General features: G+C 31.6%; 4 protein-coding genes across 7 annotated transcripts; 2 read left to right on the top strand and 2 right to left on the bottom strand.

Annotated features, from left to right (window-relative positions):
- Nucleotides 1-163: 163 nt before the first annotated feature.
- Nucleotides 164-1,574, top strand: LOC138140455 (tax1-binding protein 3 homolog). The gene is made up of 3 exons (XM_069061541.1): nt 164-371; nt 519-632; nt 1,068-1,574. Exons 1-3 carry the CDS (start codon nt 315-317, stop codon nt 1,254-1,256), a joined length of 360 nt encoding a protein of 119 aa, XP_068917642.1. The 5' UTR covers nt 164-314; the 3' UTR covers nt 1,257-1,574.
- A 196-nt stretch (nt 1,575-1,770) lies between these two features.
- LOC138140450 (GPI ethanolamine phosphate transferase 1-like) lies at nt 1,771-7,144 on the top strand. The gene is made up of 12 exons (XM_069061532.1): nt 1,771-1,868; nt 2,484-2,754; nt 2,804-3,024; nt 3,075-3,300; nt 4,372-4,657; nt 4,713-4,934; nt 5,046-5,280; nt 5,330-5,502; nt 5,584-5,774; nt 5,832-6,037; nt 6,091-6,359; nt 6,446-7,144. Exons 2-12 carry the CDS (start codon nt 2,504-2,506, stop codon nt 6,869-6,871), a joined length of 2,706 nt encoding a protein of 901 aa, XP_068917633.1. The 5' UTR covers nt 1,771-1,868; nt 2,484-2,503; the 3' UTR covers nt 6,872-7,144.
- A 236-nt stretch (nt 7,145-7,380) lies between these two features.
- LOC138140453 (FUN14 domain-containing protein 2-like) lies at nt 7,381-9,405 on the bottom strand. Of its 4 annotated transcripts, none has more exons than XM_069061538.1 (5): nt 9,264-9,405; nt 9,152-9,205; nt 8,943-9,100; nt 8,696-8,891; nt 7,381-8,156 (listed from the first exon to the last, which is right to left on the bottom strand). In XM_069061538.1, the coding sequence occupies exons 3-5, from the start codon at nt 9,098-9,100 to the stop codon at nt 7,977-7,979; spliced, it is 534 nt and encodes a 177-aa protein (XP_068917639.1). In that variant the 5' UTR covers nt 9,152-9,205; nt 9,264-9,405; the 3' UTR covers nt 7,381-7,976. The 4 variants fall into 4 exon arrangements, with proteins under 4 accessions (XP_068917639.1, XP_068917638.1, XP_068917640.1 ...); XM_069061537.1 differs by having other exon boundaries at nt 9,152-9,218; nt 9,264-9,403; XM_069061539.1 differs by lacking the exon at nt 9,152-9,205 and having other exon boundaries at nt 9,264-9,385.
- Nucleotides 9,406-9,801: 396 nt separating this feature from the next.
- MAPk-Ak2 (MAP kinase-activated protein kinase 2) lies at nt 9,802-13,397 on the bottom strand. Its single transcript, XM_069061536.1, has 7 exons — nt 13,084-13,397; nt 12,894-13,033; nt 12,776-12,840; nt 12,513-12,719; nt 12,381-12,456; nt 12,117-12,327; nt 9,802-12,067 (listed from the first exon to the last, which is right to left on the bottom strand). The coding sequence occupies exons 1-7, from the start codon at nt 13,246-13,248 to the stop codon at nt 11,846-11,848; spliced, it is 1,086 nt and encodes a 361-aa protein (XP_068917637.1). The 5' UTR covers nt 13,249-13,397; the 3' UTR covers nt 9,802-11,845.
- Between the last annotated feature and the right edge of the window lie 6,535 nt (nt 13,398-19,932).

The following is a 19,932-nucleotide window of genomic DNA, read 5'->3' as shown; positions in this document are numbered from 1 at the left end:
TTGCAATTTTTTATATTATTTATATTTACTTTTCTGATATCCCCATTGTTCCGTGCTGATTAAATGTATCTTTAAAAATGTTTTATCGCGACACTTCTAATATTTAAACACTTACATTGTATTTTGTTTACATAACCTGATAGTGGTAGGTTTTAGGTTATCTGTGGTGATTTTTTAAAGTAAAGTTACCATTTACCAATCAAATGTCAGAATCGACAGTTGGCTATTCTGCGACACGAAGCGATAAGGTTGTTCTTGTGAAAATTTCAAAACGTTGTGTTAGTTTTTTCAGATTTTTTAATTAAAAAGTCAAAATGTGCGCAAAAATGGCATTTCAACACCAAGCTGGAACAGCGATGGAATGTTTAAGTGTAAGAAATACATTTTTTGTTTTATTACATGGGCGTAACTTTTCTAAGAATATGGATATAGTTTATGACTCATTTACATATTTAAGTATCAATAAATACATTTCAGGTGTCTTATCGTTTCTTGACTTAATTGGTGATTATTTCCAGATACCGATAACTTTGCACAAGGAAGTTGATGGGGATACTATGCGATGTGGCTTTAAAATAGGGGGAGGAATTGACCAAGACTTCCATAAGAGCCCCCAAGGATATACTGACAATGTGAGGATGTATACAATTTTACCTATCAAATAAAATTACGACGTCTTCTAGCTGTGTATTTGCAATAGAGATAAATATGTAAATATTTAACTTGAAATTTAATATTTGATAAATCCAGGATAGTAGAGCATTTTAAATTGTAAATGTCCTTTTTTGGTTTTATGAAAACTAAACTATTTGCTATTTTTGTTAAATAAGTTACTTCAATAACTTCCAAATCAAAATTGTTTCGTGCAACTGAAGAAAAATTTTCTTTCACTGATTAATAATTTGTTATTGGCTTAAATTAAGACACAGTTGAACCATATTTATTTTTCTAAACTAAATTTATCCAAATACATATAACAATATAAAATATTCAAGAATGTGTGCACTAGGGACTGAGTTGAGTGTTCATTAAAATACTAAGATTTATAAAAATGTAATTTGTTGCAGGGTATTTATGTTACTGAAGTGCATGAATCAAGTCCAGCATCAAAGAGTGGTTTGCGAATTCACGACAAAATTCTCCAGTGTAATGGTTATGATTTTACAATGGTTACCCACAAGAAAGCAGTTAGTTATATTAAAAAACATCCTGTATTAAATTTATTAGTAGCTCGGAAGGGCGTCACGTCAACTTAAATAATCAATATATTCCAAATATTACATAGTTTTAAATATTTTTTATTCCAGTTACCATTATTTTCAATATTTAAGTGATTTAAAATTAAGTAAATTGAAAGTTGTATCTGTTTTCATACAAAATATTGCTCTATAATTGTGTTGTTATTACTGAATTGTAATTTTTTAAGTGTTTGGTTTAAAAAGTCTATGTGAAGTGTTAGTATCTAGTATTAATAATAATATTTTTAGGTGAAATAACATTATATGAGTATTAAAAATACTTATATCAGTGTATTTAGTTTTTACAAGATAAATATATTTCTAAAACCATAAGAACTTTATTTTCATTAGTCACAAAAAACTGTTACCAGGAAAATATATATTTATAATAATATTTTTGAATTGATTACGTATACTTTCATTTTGATAGAGTGGGAAATATTAATTTTATTATATAAATAATCAAACATCCTAAATAAATGCTTTAGTGTAATTTGAGTTTTTTAAATTTCCCCTCCTGATTGATTGGTATTAATAAAATTAAAGAACCAATCGCCATTAGGCGGCATTAGTATTACGACCATTTGAAGCTTCGGTTCCGCGTCGGTTGAAGAAAAAAATCCAGAAAATGTAAGTAAAAAGGGTTGATATTAAAAATAAATGGCTAGATTTTGTAGTTTAGGATGTGTTTCACACGAGTGAATGTTATTTTTGATGCGGCTTGTGTAGTTTTAGAAAAATTCGTATTAAAACGTTAAATTACATCAATTTGCCAAATCTTCTCTCATCCAGTGTAAAATTCGCCAATCGGCAGGAATTTGTTGCTTAAAATCGAATACGAGTGATTATAAGGAAAGTTTGATTAAATTATTCAGGTTTTATTTACAAATTTTCCAGTATTTCGAGTTTTTAAATTTTCAGATTTGCGCGTCCAAGATGGCGCAGACGCAGAGCGTTACAAATGGTTTCCTAGATCGTTTCACCAATATTCACAATTAATCGAATAATAATTTAACATTTGTTATTATAATCAGAATACTGTCGTCAGTATGTTAGAATTTGGAAATTATTATTAAAAATTGTTTTTAATTCAAAATTTCCCGGTAGACGCGCATGCGTATAAATTTAAAACATTATTGCAACTTCTATCGCGGTAGCGCGAAACAAAAATGTAAACATAAACAAAACGTAACCTCACTTTTTCTTAAATATGTTTTTCATTATTATATGTTTGTTTGGGTACAGTTTTTGGGGGGATAGTCACCATGGAGTCGCATCCCCGGAGACCCAGAAAACGTAGTGTATTCTCCTTGATAGTGTTCAGTGTTTTTGTACACATTCTGATATTGAAAGCCGCGCTCGACATCTACTTTTCAAGCCCTATTGATCATGGCATGACACCGATTCAATCAACTCTTGACCCTCCGGCAAAACGAGTAGTTTTCATCGTGGCTGACGGTTTAAGAGCTGAGAAAATTTTTGGGAAAGGCCAAGCTGTCAAAGCTCCGTACCTAACGTAAGAACCACATTAAACGTTTTCGTCTCAGTCACAAACATTTTTATAGTAAAATACGCAAGACTCGCGCCTCCTGGGGCATTGCCCACACTCGAGTACCAACTGAATCGCGCCCCGGTCATGTGGCATTGCTGGCAGGAATTTATGAGGATCCAGCAGCAATATTCCAAGGTTGGAGTGGTAATCCAGTTAATTTTGATTCAGTAATTAATCAGAGTAGCAACGCCTGGTGTTGGGGAAGCCCTAATATAGTTCACATGTTTAATAGAGGTATTTTTTGTCAATTGTGATTTTACATAACACTAAAAAATGTTATGCAGATAATTCCTCCCATATTCATTCTTTCTCATATGATGCAAACATACAAGATTTTGGTAAAAACAACACAGTCGCGTTGGATCTGTGGGTCTTTGAACAAGTCAAGGCATTCATAGAAGAACAAGAAAAATGTGATGATTGTACTGATTTTGCGGAACCTGGAAATATATTTTTCTTACATTTACTTGGAATTGATACTGCTGGGCATGGCTACAAACCAGATTCTGAGTATGTACAAGCAAAAACAATGTACAGAGTGATGCAAAAGCGGGGGGTATATAAGTCTTTTTTTCTCCTTTGTAAGCTGATCTAATCCTTGCTATACATACTATACTATAGTTATACTCAATTGAAAATACATTTATTATAAAAAAAGTATCCTTGAAACTTTGCATCAGTTTGTCAATTGTATTTAATTTTTTCACATATATTTATAGAGTGTGAACATAAAGTTTGGAACAAAATTCATAATAGCGTTATATGATATTTTTAAGAAAATCGCTTGGACACGTCGATTTTATTTTGAAAAATGCCATCCTGTGAGCTGTAATTTGTTTAAATGACTTTCTGATAGATCTTCCTACCACCTAAATGATGAATGAAAAAAATTGGCACTTTACATAACAATTTTTTTGAGTGAAATGACGTTTTCAGAAATTTAATTTAATTTTTAATGTAAAAATCTTAATTATGTAACTTCAAACAAAAAAAAGAAACAAAACATTTAAGGTTAACTGGTTAACAATAAAATTTAATACAAATTTGAGATTGTCCCCTGCCAACATTTGACACTCACTTTGTACACTGCGCTCAACAATGTTAGGGCTTATTTGTTCAATTTTATCGCGAATTCTCTGCTGAAAATCGTTAAAATTGTTCGGTATATTAAAATAAATATTCTATTTTAAATAAACCCACACAAAAAAATTACATCAAAAATTAAATTAAATTTTTAAAGTAAAATTTATCATTTTCTCAAAAGAAAAAGTTATGTAAGATACCTTTTTTTTTCATTCATCGTTTAGGTAGTAGAAAAGTCTATCAGAAAAAGAAGAAAAAAGTGTGGATTGTCATCAAAAAAAAATTGCTGAAGACGTCATTGCGCAAAAACCAATGACGTCATTTAAATAAGTTGCGCGTCAGGTGATGGCAGTTTTCGAAATAAAATCGAGCGATTTTCCTAAAAACATCACATAATGCTATAATCGATTTTTTCCCAAATTTAAGTCCAAAAAAGACATTTTATTTATTTAAATTTATTATAACATTTATTTATTATTAACATTACGTTCTTGGTAGGGAATATATGAATAATATAAAAGTAGTGGACAGTTACATTCCAAAGATTGAGCAACTGTTTGAAAGAGCTTTCCCAGACAAATCCACAGCATATATTTTTACCGCCGACCACGGAATGACAGATTGGGGCTCACACGGTGCGGGTTCCGCTGATGAAACTGAAATTCCCATAATTGCTTGGGGCAAAGGAATTAAAGCTGACGAAATGCAAAAAGACATCAAACAAATCGACGTTGCTCCTCTACTTTCAGGTCTAATCGGTTTAAACTTTCCCATAAATTCGCTCGTAAGTGAATATTATCCGGGTGATATATAAAATACTGTATTTTACGTCATTTTAGGGTGTACTACCCTACGAGTATATGGACACAAGTTTTGATAATCTCAGCAAAATGATGATCGCCAATCTTCGTCAATTTCTGGAAATTTTCAATGTTAAGAAACGCAGAAGAATGACCAACGCGATGCGTTTCATACCGTATCATGGAATTACAGACAGGGTCGTTCAAAAAAAAATGGCGCATCTACAAGATTTGCTAGAAGGTGGTGTACACGATATACTTGTAAGTATTTTTTTTTTTTGTGGTGTATTAATGTTAAATTGGAGAAGACAAATATTTTACTTGGGATTATTCCAGTTAGAATTGCAGTTTGAGTTGTGTTTTTTTTTTCAGAGATACGAATGCGAAGAGTTGATTCAATATTTGATCCAAGGTGCAGACTACTATCATAATTATTATCAGTTACCTATTTTGATTGCCATGACAATCGGTATTGTTGCTTGGATTGTGTACATTGCGACTTACAACGTGCCAGTTCGCAGTGACCAGACTTCCGCACATTTCGTTAAATTTATCCAATTATTCCTATTTGTGCCAACTTACCTAAACGCCTTGTTCGTTTTACAAGGTATACCCTGCACACATTTTACTGTCAACTCTCACATAAATTTTTGCAGTTCAAGATCTCCCTTTCATGTACTATTTGTATTTCCTTTTCCCAATCTTCATGATACAAGTCCTTGTCACTCGCTACGCTTACATACTGGAGGCAGCCAAACATATAAAAACCTTCGGCGTTAGAGATACAATAACCAGCATTGTACTGTACGTTGCCGGGCTAAGATTGTTGGTAAGTAATTTTTGCCATCCCACAACTCCCATATTTTGATTTTATAAACTGAATTCTTAATTATTTATCAAAATGTTAAAGGTTCAAGGATTTCATGATCGCGAAGCATTTTGTATTGTCATGTATTTCATGGCTGGAGCCGTTCTGTTTTCGAATTCTTTGAAAACGAATACTACTAAACACCAAAAAGTCACATGGATCATAAGTTGCGTTGCACTCTCAGTGTTTCCGTTTATGCCGGTCATGAAAACAACATTCAATGTGTTCGCTTAGTAAGTTTCCAAATTCGTAAATTTGTCCAGTGGTGACGAATCTGTTAAACGTTTTAGCGTCACGGGTTTCGCTTTGTGGTGGTTGGCCATTCAAAAGTTGGTAATTAAACAAATTGCGCATCCCTATTACGAACTGGAACGCATCGAAATCGTCAAGTTGCAACACACACTATTGAAAATAACTCCGTTGTACACTTTCTCCGTTGAAACGAAACTCGTAGCCCCGGATTCGTATTTAAAATACTTCGCATGGATTTGGGCCTGTGAGTAAACTTTTGACAAACAAAATTTTCATTTTTGATCGATGTTGTTTTAGTCTATCCCATCTTTATTATACCTTGCTCTTCGACTCACGTTATTGTACGTTTGACAAGTATTTTTGTGGGCTTCATTCCGTTTTATTTGATGGTGACCACCAACTACGAAGTTCTTTTCATAATTGTTTATGTGATGGTGCTTTACACTTGGTTACTGATTGAGAGTAAGTGTTACGGCCATCAGACCGTCTATCGAACCAAGTTTGATGAAGAGATTGTACCGGATAAGACTCCAACAAGTGATGATTTTCGTCGTGCCTTCTTCTTTGTATCCTTTTTTAAAAATATTTATTGATATTGATTGAAATACTTGATACAAACCACTAATGTAGTGTTTTTCTTAACTAAAAATAGATTGTGTTGATCTTCATGGGCTTTTTCGGCACCGGAAATGTTGCAAGTTTGAATTCCTTTGATCCGATGTGGGTTCGATGCTTCCTAACAGTGTTTAGCCCTTTCAAGATGACCGGTTTAATCCTCCTGAGAATTATGGTTCCCTTCATTTTTACCAGTTGCGTATTCCGGGCTATTAATATTTTCCGCAAAGGCAGCACTCTAAGTATGTTTTGCATTGTCTTGGTATTTTCCGATTTGATGCTGTTAGAACTTATGTATTGCATTACTAACATTGGATCTTGGCTTGAAATTGGAATGAGTCTTTCTCACTTTATCATCATGGAAATGTTTGTTCTGATGTTATTGATGCTGTACGGATTGGCTTACTTTCTAACCACAATGCTGTATACCATCCCCTTGAATCATTTTCTGTACCATATTTAAAGTACCGTTAATGACAATTATGTGATGTTAATGAGTATGATGAAATTTTCACATGAGAATTTTTAAAATACTCCTTATTTCCAGTTCGTATTTGATATGTAATTGTTACCTCAATGGTAACAGCGTTTTGTTTTCTTATTTCAGTTAGTTTGTTTGATATTGAATTTGATCTCATTTTTGTTGTTTTGTGTTTATAGTTTAATGTTTGTCTTTTTGAAAGGCTGTGTTCTAGAGTTTGTGGTTCTGTGTTCAATAAATATTTTTATAAAACAACGTCTGTTACTCATAACCTTCACTTACTGATTTTTTTTTTAATTTAAATATAGAAACGAATTAATTTAATATGGAAAAACGTATGTAATTAAAATGAACACAAAAAAAAAAACTGAAGTGACTCACGTTATTCGATTTGATTAATTTATTGATTATTACTTTTAACAGTTAAAAAAATCTCATATTTACTACTGTAAATATTCATTGTTTTATTAAATTTTGAATAATGATCCCTATAGTACTTCAAAATTTTATTGACATATAAGTATTATTGATTAAGATAATGTTCTTAATGTACTTTTATTGTTCAAAAATTTTATTGCTAAATCTACTAAAAAATAATACAATTATTAAATCACAAACAATGTTTTTTTAAATTAAATTAATCATATGGATGCATACTCAGTAGTAAGGATAAACTATCTCTACTTTATTACAATCGCCAATACATTCAAAAAGAATATCCCTAAAATCAATACAATAAATCACCAAAACGACAAATAAATAGGAAGATCTTTAAAAGAAAGTTTCAGTAATGTTGGCACTTAAATATTTCAACATTTGTTTCATTCCAACTATGTAATAAAATAATGTACATTATTAAATATAACCATGTGCCATTACATCAATTGAACTTATACCAAATTACAATGTTAAATGAGTTTCCAGAAAAATGCCAAACAAAAAAAGTTGTTTTAGTAGTTCAAATTATTGTTATATTTAGAACTATCATTACGTTTCAGATCCTTTTTTTCTTAATTACTGACTTAATAATAACTTCTATGTTACTTTGCTATATTAAATCTTACATGTTTTGGTTGCTATACTATATTTAAGCAGTTCCAATTCCAATCGCGATGCCAGCCACAAATGACACTAAGAAAATGTGAACCTCCTTAAGTTGACATTCAGAATCTCCTATCCATCTTGAGTACCATGACTTAGCTTCTCCTTGTTTCTTTTTGAAAGTACTTTCAGCCTTATCAACTTGTCTATCCATATATCTTTCAACCTGTTAAAATGTTTACTTTTATAATACAATATAACAAACCTTTTTAAGGAATTCTTTAATGGAGGAACATAAAGTAATGACAAAAATTTATAACAAAAGTCTTGGAAAGTACAAAATAAAGGATAAGTGTTATATCTTAGTGAGATGCCAAACCGATTAAAAAGCCTCCAATAAAACCACTTGTAAATGGAGTCTGCTTTTGAGTAAATGACATAACCTAAAATAGGTATAAATAATAATCTCTTTTCTCAAGCAAATCTAATCTGGGTAATTATACAGTTTAGGTCGACAAATCTGACGCATGCGCAAATGATTGAATGTCACGCGGATGTTACTAAATTGTTTAACAACAATGATTTATTTTAAACATTTAAACGACCTAAAAACAAACGATGTTTCATGCTGGACCCGTATGTATTGAACCGTTTTAGATTCACTGATTTTCGGAATTTCATTTGCGCATGCCTCAGATTTGTCGACCTAAACTTTATAATTACCCTAATCTGCACTATTAATATTACAAGAGATATTAAAAATACCTTATCCATCCATCCTGGTGCTTGTCCAGATACTTTCTCCTCAACAGTATCAGTAACTTTGTCCAAGTTCTTCTGTACTTTATCCCAATTGATTTTGATGTAACCTTTTTCATTAGCAATTTCAAGCAGAATAATTCCTCCACCTAAGGCAAGTGCTGCTGTTTTTCCAACTCTCATGGCCAAAAATCCAGTAACCCTTCAATAAGTCAAAATTAATTTATAAACACTAACATGTGAGATATCTAACCATCCTGTACTGGTCCCTAAAGCAATTTGTTTAGTAGCTGAAATTTTACTAACATCTCCAAAAAATTTCTCGATGAAAGATTTCGCTTTGTCCTCTGCATCATCCATGGTGGCGATTTCTTGATTGTTTTGGTTTTTCGCAAATTTTCTGCGAGGCATCTGAAAAACCACAAAGTTAGTTTTCTTTTCACACAGACTAAACAAAACAACCGATTGTTTTATTTATGGAAGTTCTAAATCCTCTTGCACAAAGTTGCAACACATCTATATTTAGATTCTAGAAAAAAATTCTTATTCGAATATAAATATTGCGTCAACGTACATAAATTTAAAGGTACACAACTTCACTCGGCCTCAAAGAAAACAAAATCCGAACATTTCTTCGATTATTCTCATCTGTCAAAATCACAAGCTGTTACGTCAGTGGTTAAAGTTACGCGCCATTGGGCCATGAAGTATAAATATCACGTGTTATTGGGCGGATTAGTAATTTGCCGGTTGCGCCCTCTGGTGAAGCTGTAAATATCATTAATCATTAATCTAGGAAGCCGTGAGTTAATCTGAGCAACGACAGAGTTGAGGGATTTTCAAATCTGCAATCAACAAGGCACTGTTTTCTTAAATCCATTAAGTATCAATACGTGTAAAATAGTAATTATGTATTAACTGGTCTTCAATGTATCAATAAAAAAATTTCAGCTTAGATGGGTCATTTTTAACGTTTAATTTACAAAAATAAAAATTTTAATTCTATAAAACAATAATTATATCTATATAGTTTTAAGCTTTCCATGGGATCAATAAGGATGTCAATTTTTTCTAATATGCAGAGGTAGGGCATAGTTCGGCAAAAACACAAATTAATAATTGTCAAATTTATTTTTTGAAGTTACATGTTACTAGAGTGATTTATTACATATGAACTTCTAAGTCTAATACCATGTTTATATCGAGGGTTTGATGTAATTAAATTAAATCAATCAGACCAAAAACTACCACGAGTATGTTGCACTCTTATAATCTCATGTTTTCTTTTGCTTCTCATTCAAACTTCAGGTTTTAATTGATTAAAAACAACAGGACGCTAATTTCCATCAACTGAAATTCAATTTCAATTGAAACCTTCGACATAAACGTAGTATCAAATTAAGTTCTCAATGAATATTGGGTTCTCAACACCCCTCTAGCGAAACCGTTTAACACTTGTGGACATAATATTTTATTATTGGCAACAGGTCATTATAAATTACGACTTACAATGTTTCAATGTGTGTGTAGAGTTAAGTGTATTTCTTTCAAGATTAAAATTTTATCGATTAATAACACTATCTCTATAATTATGAATATGAGGTGAAGTTTTTTAGTTGAAAGTACGGTGGGTTTTGTGGTTGCACGTCACATTATCCGTTATTAATCTTCAGCAAATAAAAGCCAAGTAAAAACATGCACACATTTGTTTAGACTCAGTTTTGATTAAAAATACAGCAAATGACGATGTAATTATCTAATTGTAATACATTTCCACAAAATAATATTAGCAAATAATATTAATATGAGCAAAACTTATTGGAATTTTCGTTTTTCGCATACTGCCATAAAACCCACTTAGTTTCAGCACTTAACCTAATTAAACACAACACTTCAAGATTTTATTATCAGTACCATAATTTCACAAATTTTGAACAACCCGTAAAGTTTACAATACATACTAATCGGTTTAATGAAACCAACGGTAAATTTTTTGTTATTGTCAAAAAATTAAGGCTCCAACAAATAAATGTTTCAATTTATACAAAAACTGACCACCTAGGGTAATTAGTATGTATGAAAACTTTGTCTTATCAAAAATATTTCCGTGTGGTACAACTGTAACCTGCAACAATTGTTCATTTAAAACGAAAGGCGTTTATGAGCTACTGTACACCGTTTGGTTTTTATTATAATACTTCATCCTGGCTTAGGCCAATTACTTCTAATGAAGTACCCTCATAATACATACAATACACTGTTACAACGCTTTTACCTCATCTGCACACGATAACTTTCTAAAATACAGCACCTTCTACACAATTGCATTTGTTACCGAAAAGCGATTTCTTTATTTTAACAAAACATACCCCGCAAATTACAATTGCATAAGTGGTGCCGTCATTTAGAAATGTTTGTCTGTCTATCTCATAATTACTATTCTGGAGCGAGTAGCATTATGAATATAAAATAATAATATAACAACTACATTACAATTAGAGGCAGTTACTTTCCAACCCATCTTGACCTAATAATTCCTTGGTCGCACAAACCAATGTCGAATGACATTTACATCCATATTAAAATATCAACGATTATAATAGAAAATTATATCTATCTGACAAAAACGATTCATTTCACTAACATTAACAATATTATTACTAGAACAGTATGTTTTGACTTATCAACAAATTTTTCAAAATTCCTGCATTTTCAAAAGCGATTTCACTGGAATAAATGCAAACAATAAAGAGCAACGAAAGATGAACGTCTGCAGCACATATTACAAATAAAAATATGATTTTTAAACATACAGAAGTACAACAGCCACATCACAAAATTTGCAGTTACGTTTTCACTTAGAAATTCAACCTGACGGATTATTTAAAAACTGACTAAAAAGCATTTTTACAAAGAAAATTCAATGATTAAAATATAAGAAATTAACAAATATAAATTAGTAACAGTAAAGTATTTAAAATAATACTACATCAATTTAAAATATTAAAAGCTGAATAAATTCAATGATGAATGACTTTGTTTAACAAGTTTTGCATTACTTGTAGCCTGCCAACTAAAGCAAACCAAAATATTCATAATAATATTACTCATCTACAATAATAAAGGCACTGTAGTACGACCAATTATTGCAGATTACTACTGTTCCTTTAGCGTCACCTGATTTGCTGAGCGTTTGCGTCGTTTGTTTAAAAGAGGATTATTGGAATTTTCCAACGTTTTGATTTGTACTTGATCATAATCCACCCTCATAGTAGCTAACGAACGCGTCATTTCTTCCTGAACTTCAGGCCACATATCTTCACCTTCTTTCAGCATCTTATGTGTGTGCAAGGGAGTTTGCGGAACAGCCGTGTATTGCTAAAAAACACTCGGTAATTATTTTCACAAACAAAATTTTCATTCTTACAGCAATCCACCTATTGCTCATGACCTGTTCAATAGTCAATCGTTTCGCGGGATCAATATTAAGCATACCATTGATGAGATCTTTCGCGTCCTGACTAACATTTTGCCATTCTGGATTTGGGAATGTATACTGGCCCATTCTGATTCTATTCTTCATTCCAGGTGAAATTGCTAAACCGTGGTTGCTATAAAATGGCGGAAAACCACACAACCTTAAAAAAATAATAATAATAATTTTTGATATCTGCTACATGTGTTTACCTACAAAATGTACATGATTACACCTAAAGACCAAACATCACAGCTTTTGTCGTACTTTTCAGGTCCTAAAACCTCAGGGGCTAGGAAAATAAAAAAGTTAGATAGTAACTTAAGCGAATTATGTTTAACAACAAACCAACATAATACGGTGTGTAACATGGTGTCTGAAGGGTGTCTTTACTCAGGGTTTCTTTCGCAAATCCGAAGTCTGTTAACTTAAGTACACCATAAGTACCCTTTTTTGAATATAATAAATTTTCAGGTTTTAAGTCTCTATGTGCAATGTTATTATCATGGAGATACTTTACGGCAATGCAAATTTCATGCATGATTTGTGCAGCTTCTAAAAACATTTTAAACAGTGTCATTATTTTTACACATTGTACACAAAACACGCACCTCTTTCTGTAAATGCCCCATCTGGCTTATCTTGAATTCTTTGAAACAACTCACCACCCTCCATACTAAAACATGACAAGTCAAAACTTTCACTTTAAAATATCATTAACATACTAACCACTCCATAACAACAAGCAAACAAGTGCTGCTATTATATTTATTTTCATATACATCGATAATATTGACTATATGGCGACATCCACTCGCTCTCCAATGTAAATCTACTTCTCTTCGTGCTTTGATACTATCTACGAGTATCTACAAAAATGTCATTGACATAACCGCTACTTAGGCACAAAAATGCCTACCTTTAAGGCAAATTTTTCCTTTGTAGTTTTGGAGAAACATTCTACAACTTTACCGTTTATTCCTAGGCCTAAAACGGTTTTTGTAATGTCGTAATCGTCGGTAATTGGAGTTTTTTTTGGGGTCCGGATATTGTGTTTTACATTACTTCTGTCTTCTCTGTTCATCTTATTGTAATTAAATCTCACTGAGATAATTTATAATTCATGAAGGTTAATTATGACAAGATGTTCTACCCTTATTGTTTACTTAGTAACTACAATTTTTTCAAAGAACCAACCAATGACAAATGACATGACAAGTGATCAATGTAGGGGAGTGACGCATGACGACATTCCGGCGATTGGTACCACTGGTAATCGGTTGAGTGGAAAATGCGTGGGAGTTTTTTAAAATAACATAAATCTTGCCCAAAATATATTGCCCAGCGGATATATTTATTTTACTTTTCGAAATATTTAGTTATAAATAGATTAAAATGTGTTTTTTTTGTTTTATAATTTGACAAAATTAAATCGATGAGAGATTGCTCCATGACGTCCGCCAAAGTAAACATTTTGAAGCGAGGCCGCAACTCTATACACAGTGTCCCAACGAAAAATACATCTTTTTGAAAATTTTGCAAAAATATGTCGATTTTTTCAAGTAGGAACATGATAATATCATGTGTTGCACATCATTTGAAAGGTAGGTACTTTCATGAGAAATACAGCGATATTATTATTTTTGAAATTTCACGAAGAAACAAGCGAGTCATGGGTAAAAATGTAACGATTAATTAAGTATGTTAATCTTAAATTAACATTAATTAAATTCAGTGTCAAAACCTTTTCGTTGTGCAACAACTGGCAGACAAATAAAACTGAAACTAGATTATTATTGAAAATTGATTCTGGTGGATTTGCATACACCCGTATAGTATGAGATCCCACTGCAAGATTTCTACGTTCATCTGCTTTTTAATCAAAATAAAATTTTTATAGATAATTATGTTTCTGCCGGGTTACCTATCAAAATATGGCCGCAAGTATTTTTAAATTAAAATTAAATTAATTATTTTTTTTCAAACAGTTTCGTTCACTTGTTTTTTACATAAATTATAATTCATTTCAAACAGAGATGTGTAAAGAACTTGAAAAGTTTGAGTTGCCATTTCTCACTTGCCAACTTCACGTCATTTTTGCTCAATTAGATAGCGTCATTTTTATTTTAAGCACGCACAATGCATCCTTGTCTGAAGCACGGTGTGGTACGCTAACTCTCTTTCGCTCTTATCTACCTTTAACAGTTACCCCTATTTCAGTGGCGGATACACCCATATGGTCAAAATGGTCATGACCACAACCTTTTTGGACGGCCGAATTTTCGGTAGATCTACCGAATTCGCATAAAACCTACCGATCTACCAATTAAAACCTCAAATCTACCGAAAAGTCAGTCAAAAAAATTTCATAATCTATGTAACATTTTGCAAAAATGTCCACCCAAAAAACTAAATCTCGAATATACTTTAATGTTTCAATCCATGACATTGATGAGTCATCGATATATTTGCGAAAAAGAAAAGAAAAATCGAATTCGTAATTTAAATAAATAGTAGTTAATGTAATGTTTTAGGTTTTCGCATTGAAATAAAATGGATTATGTCGCGGATTAAAAAAAAAAGTAAATAACTGTATAAATGGGATACGAAAAAATTTCTTTTATTTTTTATTAGGTTCTAATCTTCTTTCTTTTATATACTTTTGTTTTAGTGTAATAGTGTATTATGTACCGTTACGTTATTATTTTCCACAATCATCTACCCCATAAATAATAATAAACACTGAACTTTTCCGGCTGTATTTGAAGAAAACGCAGTTCAAAGAGTGCACCTTCAGACCAATGTATCTTTGTGAGGGGAGTCCCGATTTTTTTTTATTTCCATATTTGGACTACCGAAGTGATCCCCTACAACGCCAACGCTCTGAATTCGGAATTCGCGAATTTTGAGACACCCTGTATATTTATTTATTATTATTAATTCATTTGCCGCGTCACTGTATAGATATCTTGAAGTTCTGCGGCGTATGTACAGGTGGATAGGTTACCCTACCTATAGGTGCCTGTGATCAGCTGTGACCACAACCTAATTTGAAGGCTGGATCCGCGCCTGCCCTATTTGCGGCCACTTTTCCATAAGCAACCGTATTCCATCGTGTAGAGAAAAAAATTAGCTTTAATTTGATATATGTATAATTTATGATACGTTATTAAGGTATAAATTAAACAGGGAAGTATAATTACATGTTTACACCCGGTTGCCAAGGGGTTGCGGCCAACTGAGAAATGGCAACCCAAACTTTTCAAGTTCTTTACACATATCTCTTTGAAATGAATTATAATTTATGTAAAAAACAAGTGAACGAAACTGTTTGGAAAAAAATTATTATGTAATTTAATTTTTATTAAAAAAATACCTGCGGCCATATTTTGATATGCAACCCTGCAGAAACATATTTCTCTATTCATAATTATCTATAAAAATTGTATTTTGATTAAAAAACAGATGAACGTAGAAATCTTGCAGCGGGATCTTAAACTAGTAGCATTGTCTAAGTAGAACTTAGACAATGCTAGTAGTATCGCCGTATCCTCAAATGAAATACATAGTTCAGTGGGCTTAAATCTGGCGATTTGGCGGGTCACTCTGTTGCACTTCTCTTTTCAATTCGTGGTCCAGGGAAGCGGTTATTTAAAATTTGTCTTATTATAAGGCATAATGTAGTATAACTCCATCTTGCTGAAAGACAAATTCTTCAAATGATTTTCCTCATTATCTAACGATAATTCTCGAAAGAATTCGGTTATGGCTATTTCAAATTCCTATTTAATTATTCAGTTAAAGTTTGATAAAAGCCAGTGCGACAATGGAAGTACATAATATTCATTCGTTGGATTACATCTTATAGAAATGAAATTCGTACTGTTTAAGAATTTTCTGAATACTGCTGCAAGATATACCGCATGCTACGAAAATTTGTTTATTAAAAGACTTCAATATGATCACTTTAATATTTTCATTCTTCACTATAGTCTTTGGGATTTACGCCTTTTATTAGCAATTCCGGTATAATTCAATGTTGTATTTATGGTTGAAGATTGTTCAGGATGAATTTCATTAAAAATGTGAACTGGTTATAGTTATTATTAATATAATGTACAATTATTTCTATTCTTTTACTAAAGTACCTACGTATAACCCATCATTGTAGCGTTTTAGTTGTTGCATCACGAATTTTTTTTTAATTGAATTTAATTAATGTTAATTTAAGATTCTCATCATTAAAAATTTAACATATTTTTACATTTCTTCACTACTTGGGGCAATTTTGAAAAAAAATATTAATCGTAATTTTGCACATAACTCGCCTATTTCTTGGTAAAGTTTCAGAAATGACCGTATTTCTATTTCTCATTAAATTGGCTTTCAAATGATGTGCCACACATGATATATTCTTATTTGAAAAAATCGATGGGATGACTTTGGAGGTGATGAGGAGAAAGTTAGATCAAACGTCAAAATGCATCTCTCTTTGTTATTATTTGATGTGTTTTTGCATTTTTCAAAAAGAAAGATCTTTCACAAATTATTGACGTGACTTATTTTTGTGGGGACACCGTATACACCAACAGAATGGTATTGAATATGTATCGTGTCATCGACAAAATTTGTAATCACGTCAACCTTGGACGTGAAACTGCATGTCTTCTTCAACTGATTGCTTATTGTGGGATCTAACGTTACGCGATTTGAAGACTTTAATACATATATGTAATTAATTTTAGTTGCTAAATATTTCGTACACACACATAGATAGAAATTATAGTCTTTTTAACTAATTTCTTGAGATTAATTTAAATAACGAGTGTTCAAACATATACATTTATGGTCAAGCAGCATTTTATATTATTTCCGCAATTCTTTCAACGATTTCGGAAATTCGTATTGATGGTCATCCATTTCCACTATTTCATTTTACACTTCCTGCTTTACGAACAATTTGACAGCTAACGAAGCTACGCCATACATAAACGGAAACAAAAGCAAGCACCAGGTCACTTGACCACCGATTTTTTGAACACACGTTGTTTATTTATATTCTTCATAGGCATTTAGACGTAACCTGCACACATTTACATGAATCATCAACTTCCTTAATTACCTTTTCGCATTCGTGTTTTCTAGTAATCGTTTATGCAATACATATTGCTACAACTTACTTAATAAAACAAATAATAAAATGTAAAATATATTTTTTTAATTCATTTAATTTCAAAGATAGAACCTTATTTAAAAACCATCACTATCACAATTTTACCTTTGTTTTATTCATTTTATTTAAGAATTATCCGAACAATTCAATCACGGACATTCCCAAGGCTGACTCCGTTACAAATTTTCGTCATCACACTACGAATAGGCATATTAGTAAAAAGTTTTTACAATTTTTGTTTTTGTCAAATATAGTTCCGGACGTTTGCGGTCATAACTGTAGACAAAAAAAAACATCAAAACCACAAACTTTATCACTTACTTTGAACATAAAAATTCAGTTAAACTTTCTTGGGACCAAACATTTTTATGCATCCCTATTTTAATTAATTTTTTTCATAATACATTACCGTCACAATTTTAATACTCCAGATACTGCTTCGTTAGGATGACATTGTTAGATTTGTTTTTTTATATCATTAGATATACAGGGGACAACCGGAAAAAAAGATAAGAGCTGGCTAATTTAATAATTTAATCAAAAAATTATTCAGTAATGACGTCCTATATGTCATATAATCGTCTAAATGGTACATCTACATGGTGTTAATAAACATACACTTTATACCATATCCTGTCGTTAGCTAAATAATATGGCAACAACTACAGTGCATCCGTATCAAAACTAGACAACCTTGAAGAACATGAACGTCATTGCCACTGAACAAAAAGTATTATTAAAAAGTTATACATGTATTTATCTGTAAAATATAAAATTCGAATTCTTTAAACGATTAATTTCTCTAGGCGTTTCTCAGTGTTTAGCTGGATCTAAAATGTGTGTTGCGGATACTGTACTGTTCCCGGATTGCAGTTCGTTCAACTAAATAGTAAATAGTTCTCTTGCAGTTTTGTCGGCTGCATTCTTGGAAATGGAAAGTTTTGATTTAATTCCACCTCCAACTGAAGCAAAAAATTTGAATGTTGTATGTTTCAGAGTAAGATGGATTTGTCTGTTGTTTTCTTCGATTATTTATGTAAGGGCAAGGGCGAATTCACATAGTGCACGTGGTATTCTTCCTGACAGTTTTTGACATTTTGTTTTATGTAAAATATTTCTTTGTACAACTGTTTGAGTAAAGTGGTACTGATAAAAAAGTAGGTAACTTAAAGGTGCAAATCCACGATGAGATATATTCATGCAATTTTGGTCTCATGATACAAAAATTTCACGAACAACTTGCAGGAGACAATATCTCGTGCTATGTTTCAGTGTTTCATGTCTCTCACGAGTGTTTCCACAATGAAATTTAGTTGTTCGTGAAATTTTTGTATCATGAGACCAAAATTGCATGAAAATATCTCATCGTGGATTTGCACCTATACAATCACAAGATAAGAAAAACCATTATTAAAACGTTTTAGTTTTCAATTTAATAGATTCGTCGACATAAAAAGTAAAAACAAAAAACGTCATAATATTAAATCATGCATTGTGTCGCATTGCTCCATTTTTTTCAACTACATACTTACATATCATTTAAAAATAAATTATCAAGTATCTATTTTGTAAAAAATTTATATGTAGTCTAATTTAAACCTGCATTGTCAAAAATAGTTACAAAAGTCATATGTAGGTACTTTACAGTACGAAACAATAAAAAACTTTTAAAGAACAATTAAAAAAAAACGTTATTCTTCATATCTCTATGGTGTTATTATTTTTATTTGCTTATGCAATTTTTGCATGTTCTTTTTACTCTTACATTTGCAAACTTTAGTTGTCATAATGTAGGTATTAATTTGCATATTGTATATTTTTGACGTACCTACCTGGGGAACGAATTATCAAATGTGGTAAATGTGTGACGACCTTCGCCATTTATGCTGACCAGTGCTGACGTAAGCGCAATGAATTGTAAGATTCTACAGCAGAGAATTTCTTAATAAAGATCAAATTAATTTGTAATCGAGTTACCTATCCATGAATCCGAAATTATCAATTGCAAAAGACATACGGATTCAAATCCATGGATGACTCGAAATTAATTTGATCGCGCCATACATATTAAATTTAGTATAAATTTAAAAACATCTAAGTCGATTAAATGAAGTAGGTATGCCTTGTAATTGAAATTTTTTGTAACGCTTCTATCCTAGAAAGAATGACAATAAGAATTATTTATAAAATTATTACGCTGCATTACAATTTTCTAGTCATAATAATGGCTTCCAGGCATCAAATTTCACTTTTCTCGAACTTCACTTTCATTGATACCGTGTGCTCTATCCAACCCAGGTGACGCCAATTTCAAAACCATATATTTTTTGTAATCAAATTGATAGCCAAAAGCACCTGCATGGTCATAAAAGCTCCAATTTTTGTAAATTTTTTAACGCTCTTATTAAAACGTATTTATGTCAACCTTAATTGATTTGAATTTTGTTTTGAAATTTAGTAAAAAACTAAATGCGAAGACAAACACGTGTCATATGTTTACAACTCAACAAGACCAGATTTGCTAATAAAAGAAATCGCTGACACTCTGTGTTAAACAAAACAAAAACAATTTTTTATATCTCTGGTAATTTTTAT

Source organism: Tenebrio molitor, chromosome X (assembly GCF_963966145.1).
Source record: "Tenebrio molitor chromosome X, icTenMoli1.1, whole genome shotgun sequence".
Taxonomy (NCBI): Eukaryota; Metazoa; Arthropoda; class Insecta; order Coleoptera; family Tenebrionidae; genus Tenebrio; species Tenebrio molitor.
The sequence above is the reverse complement of the archived record's forward strand: the minus strand, read 5'-3'. Positions and strand labels throughout refer to the sequence as shown.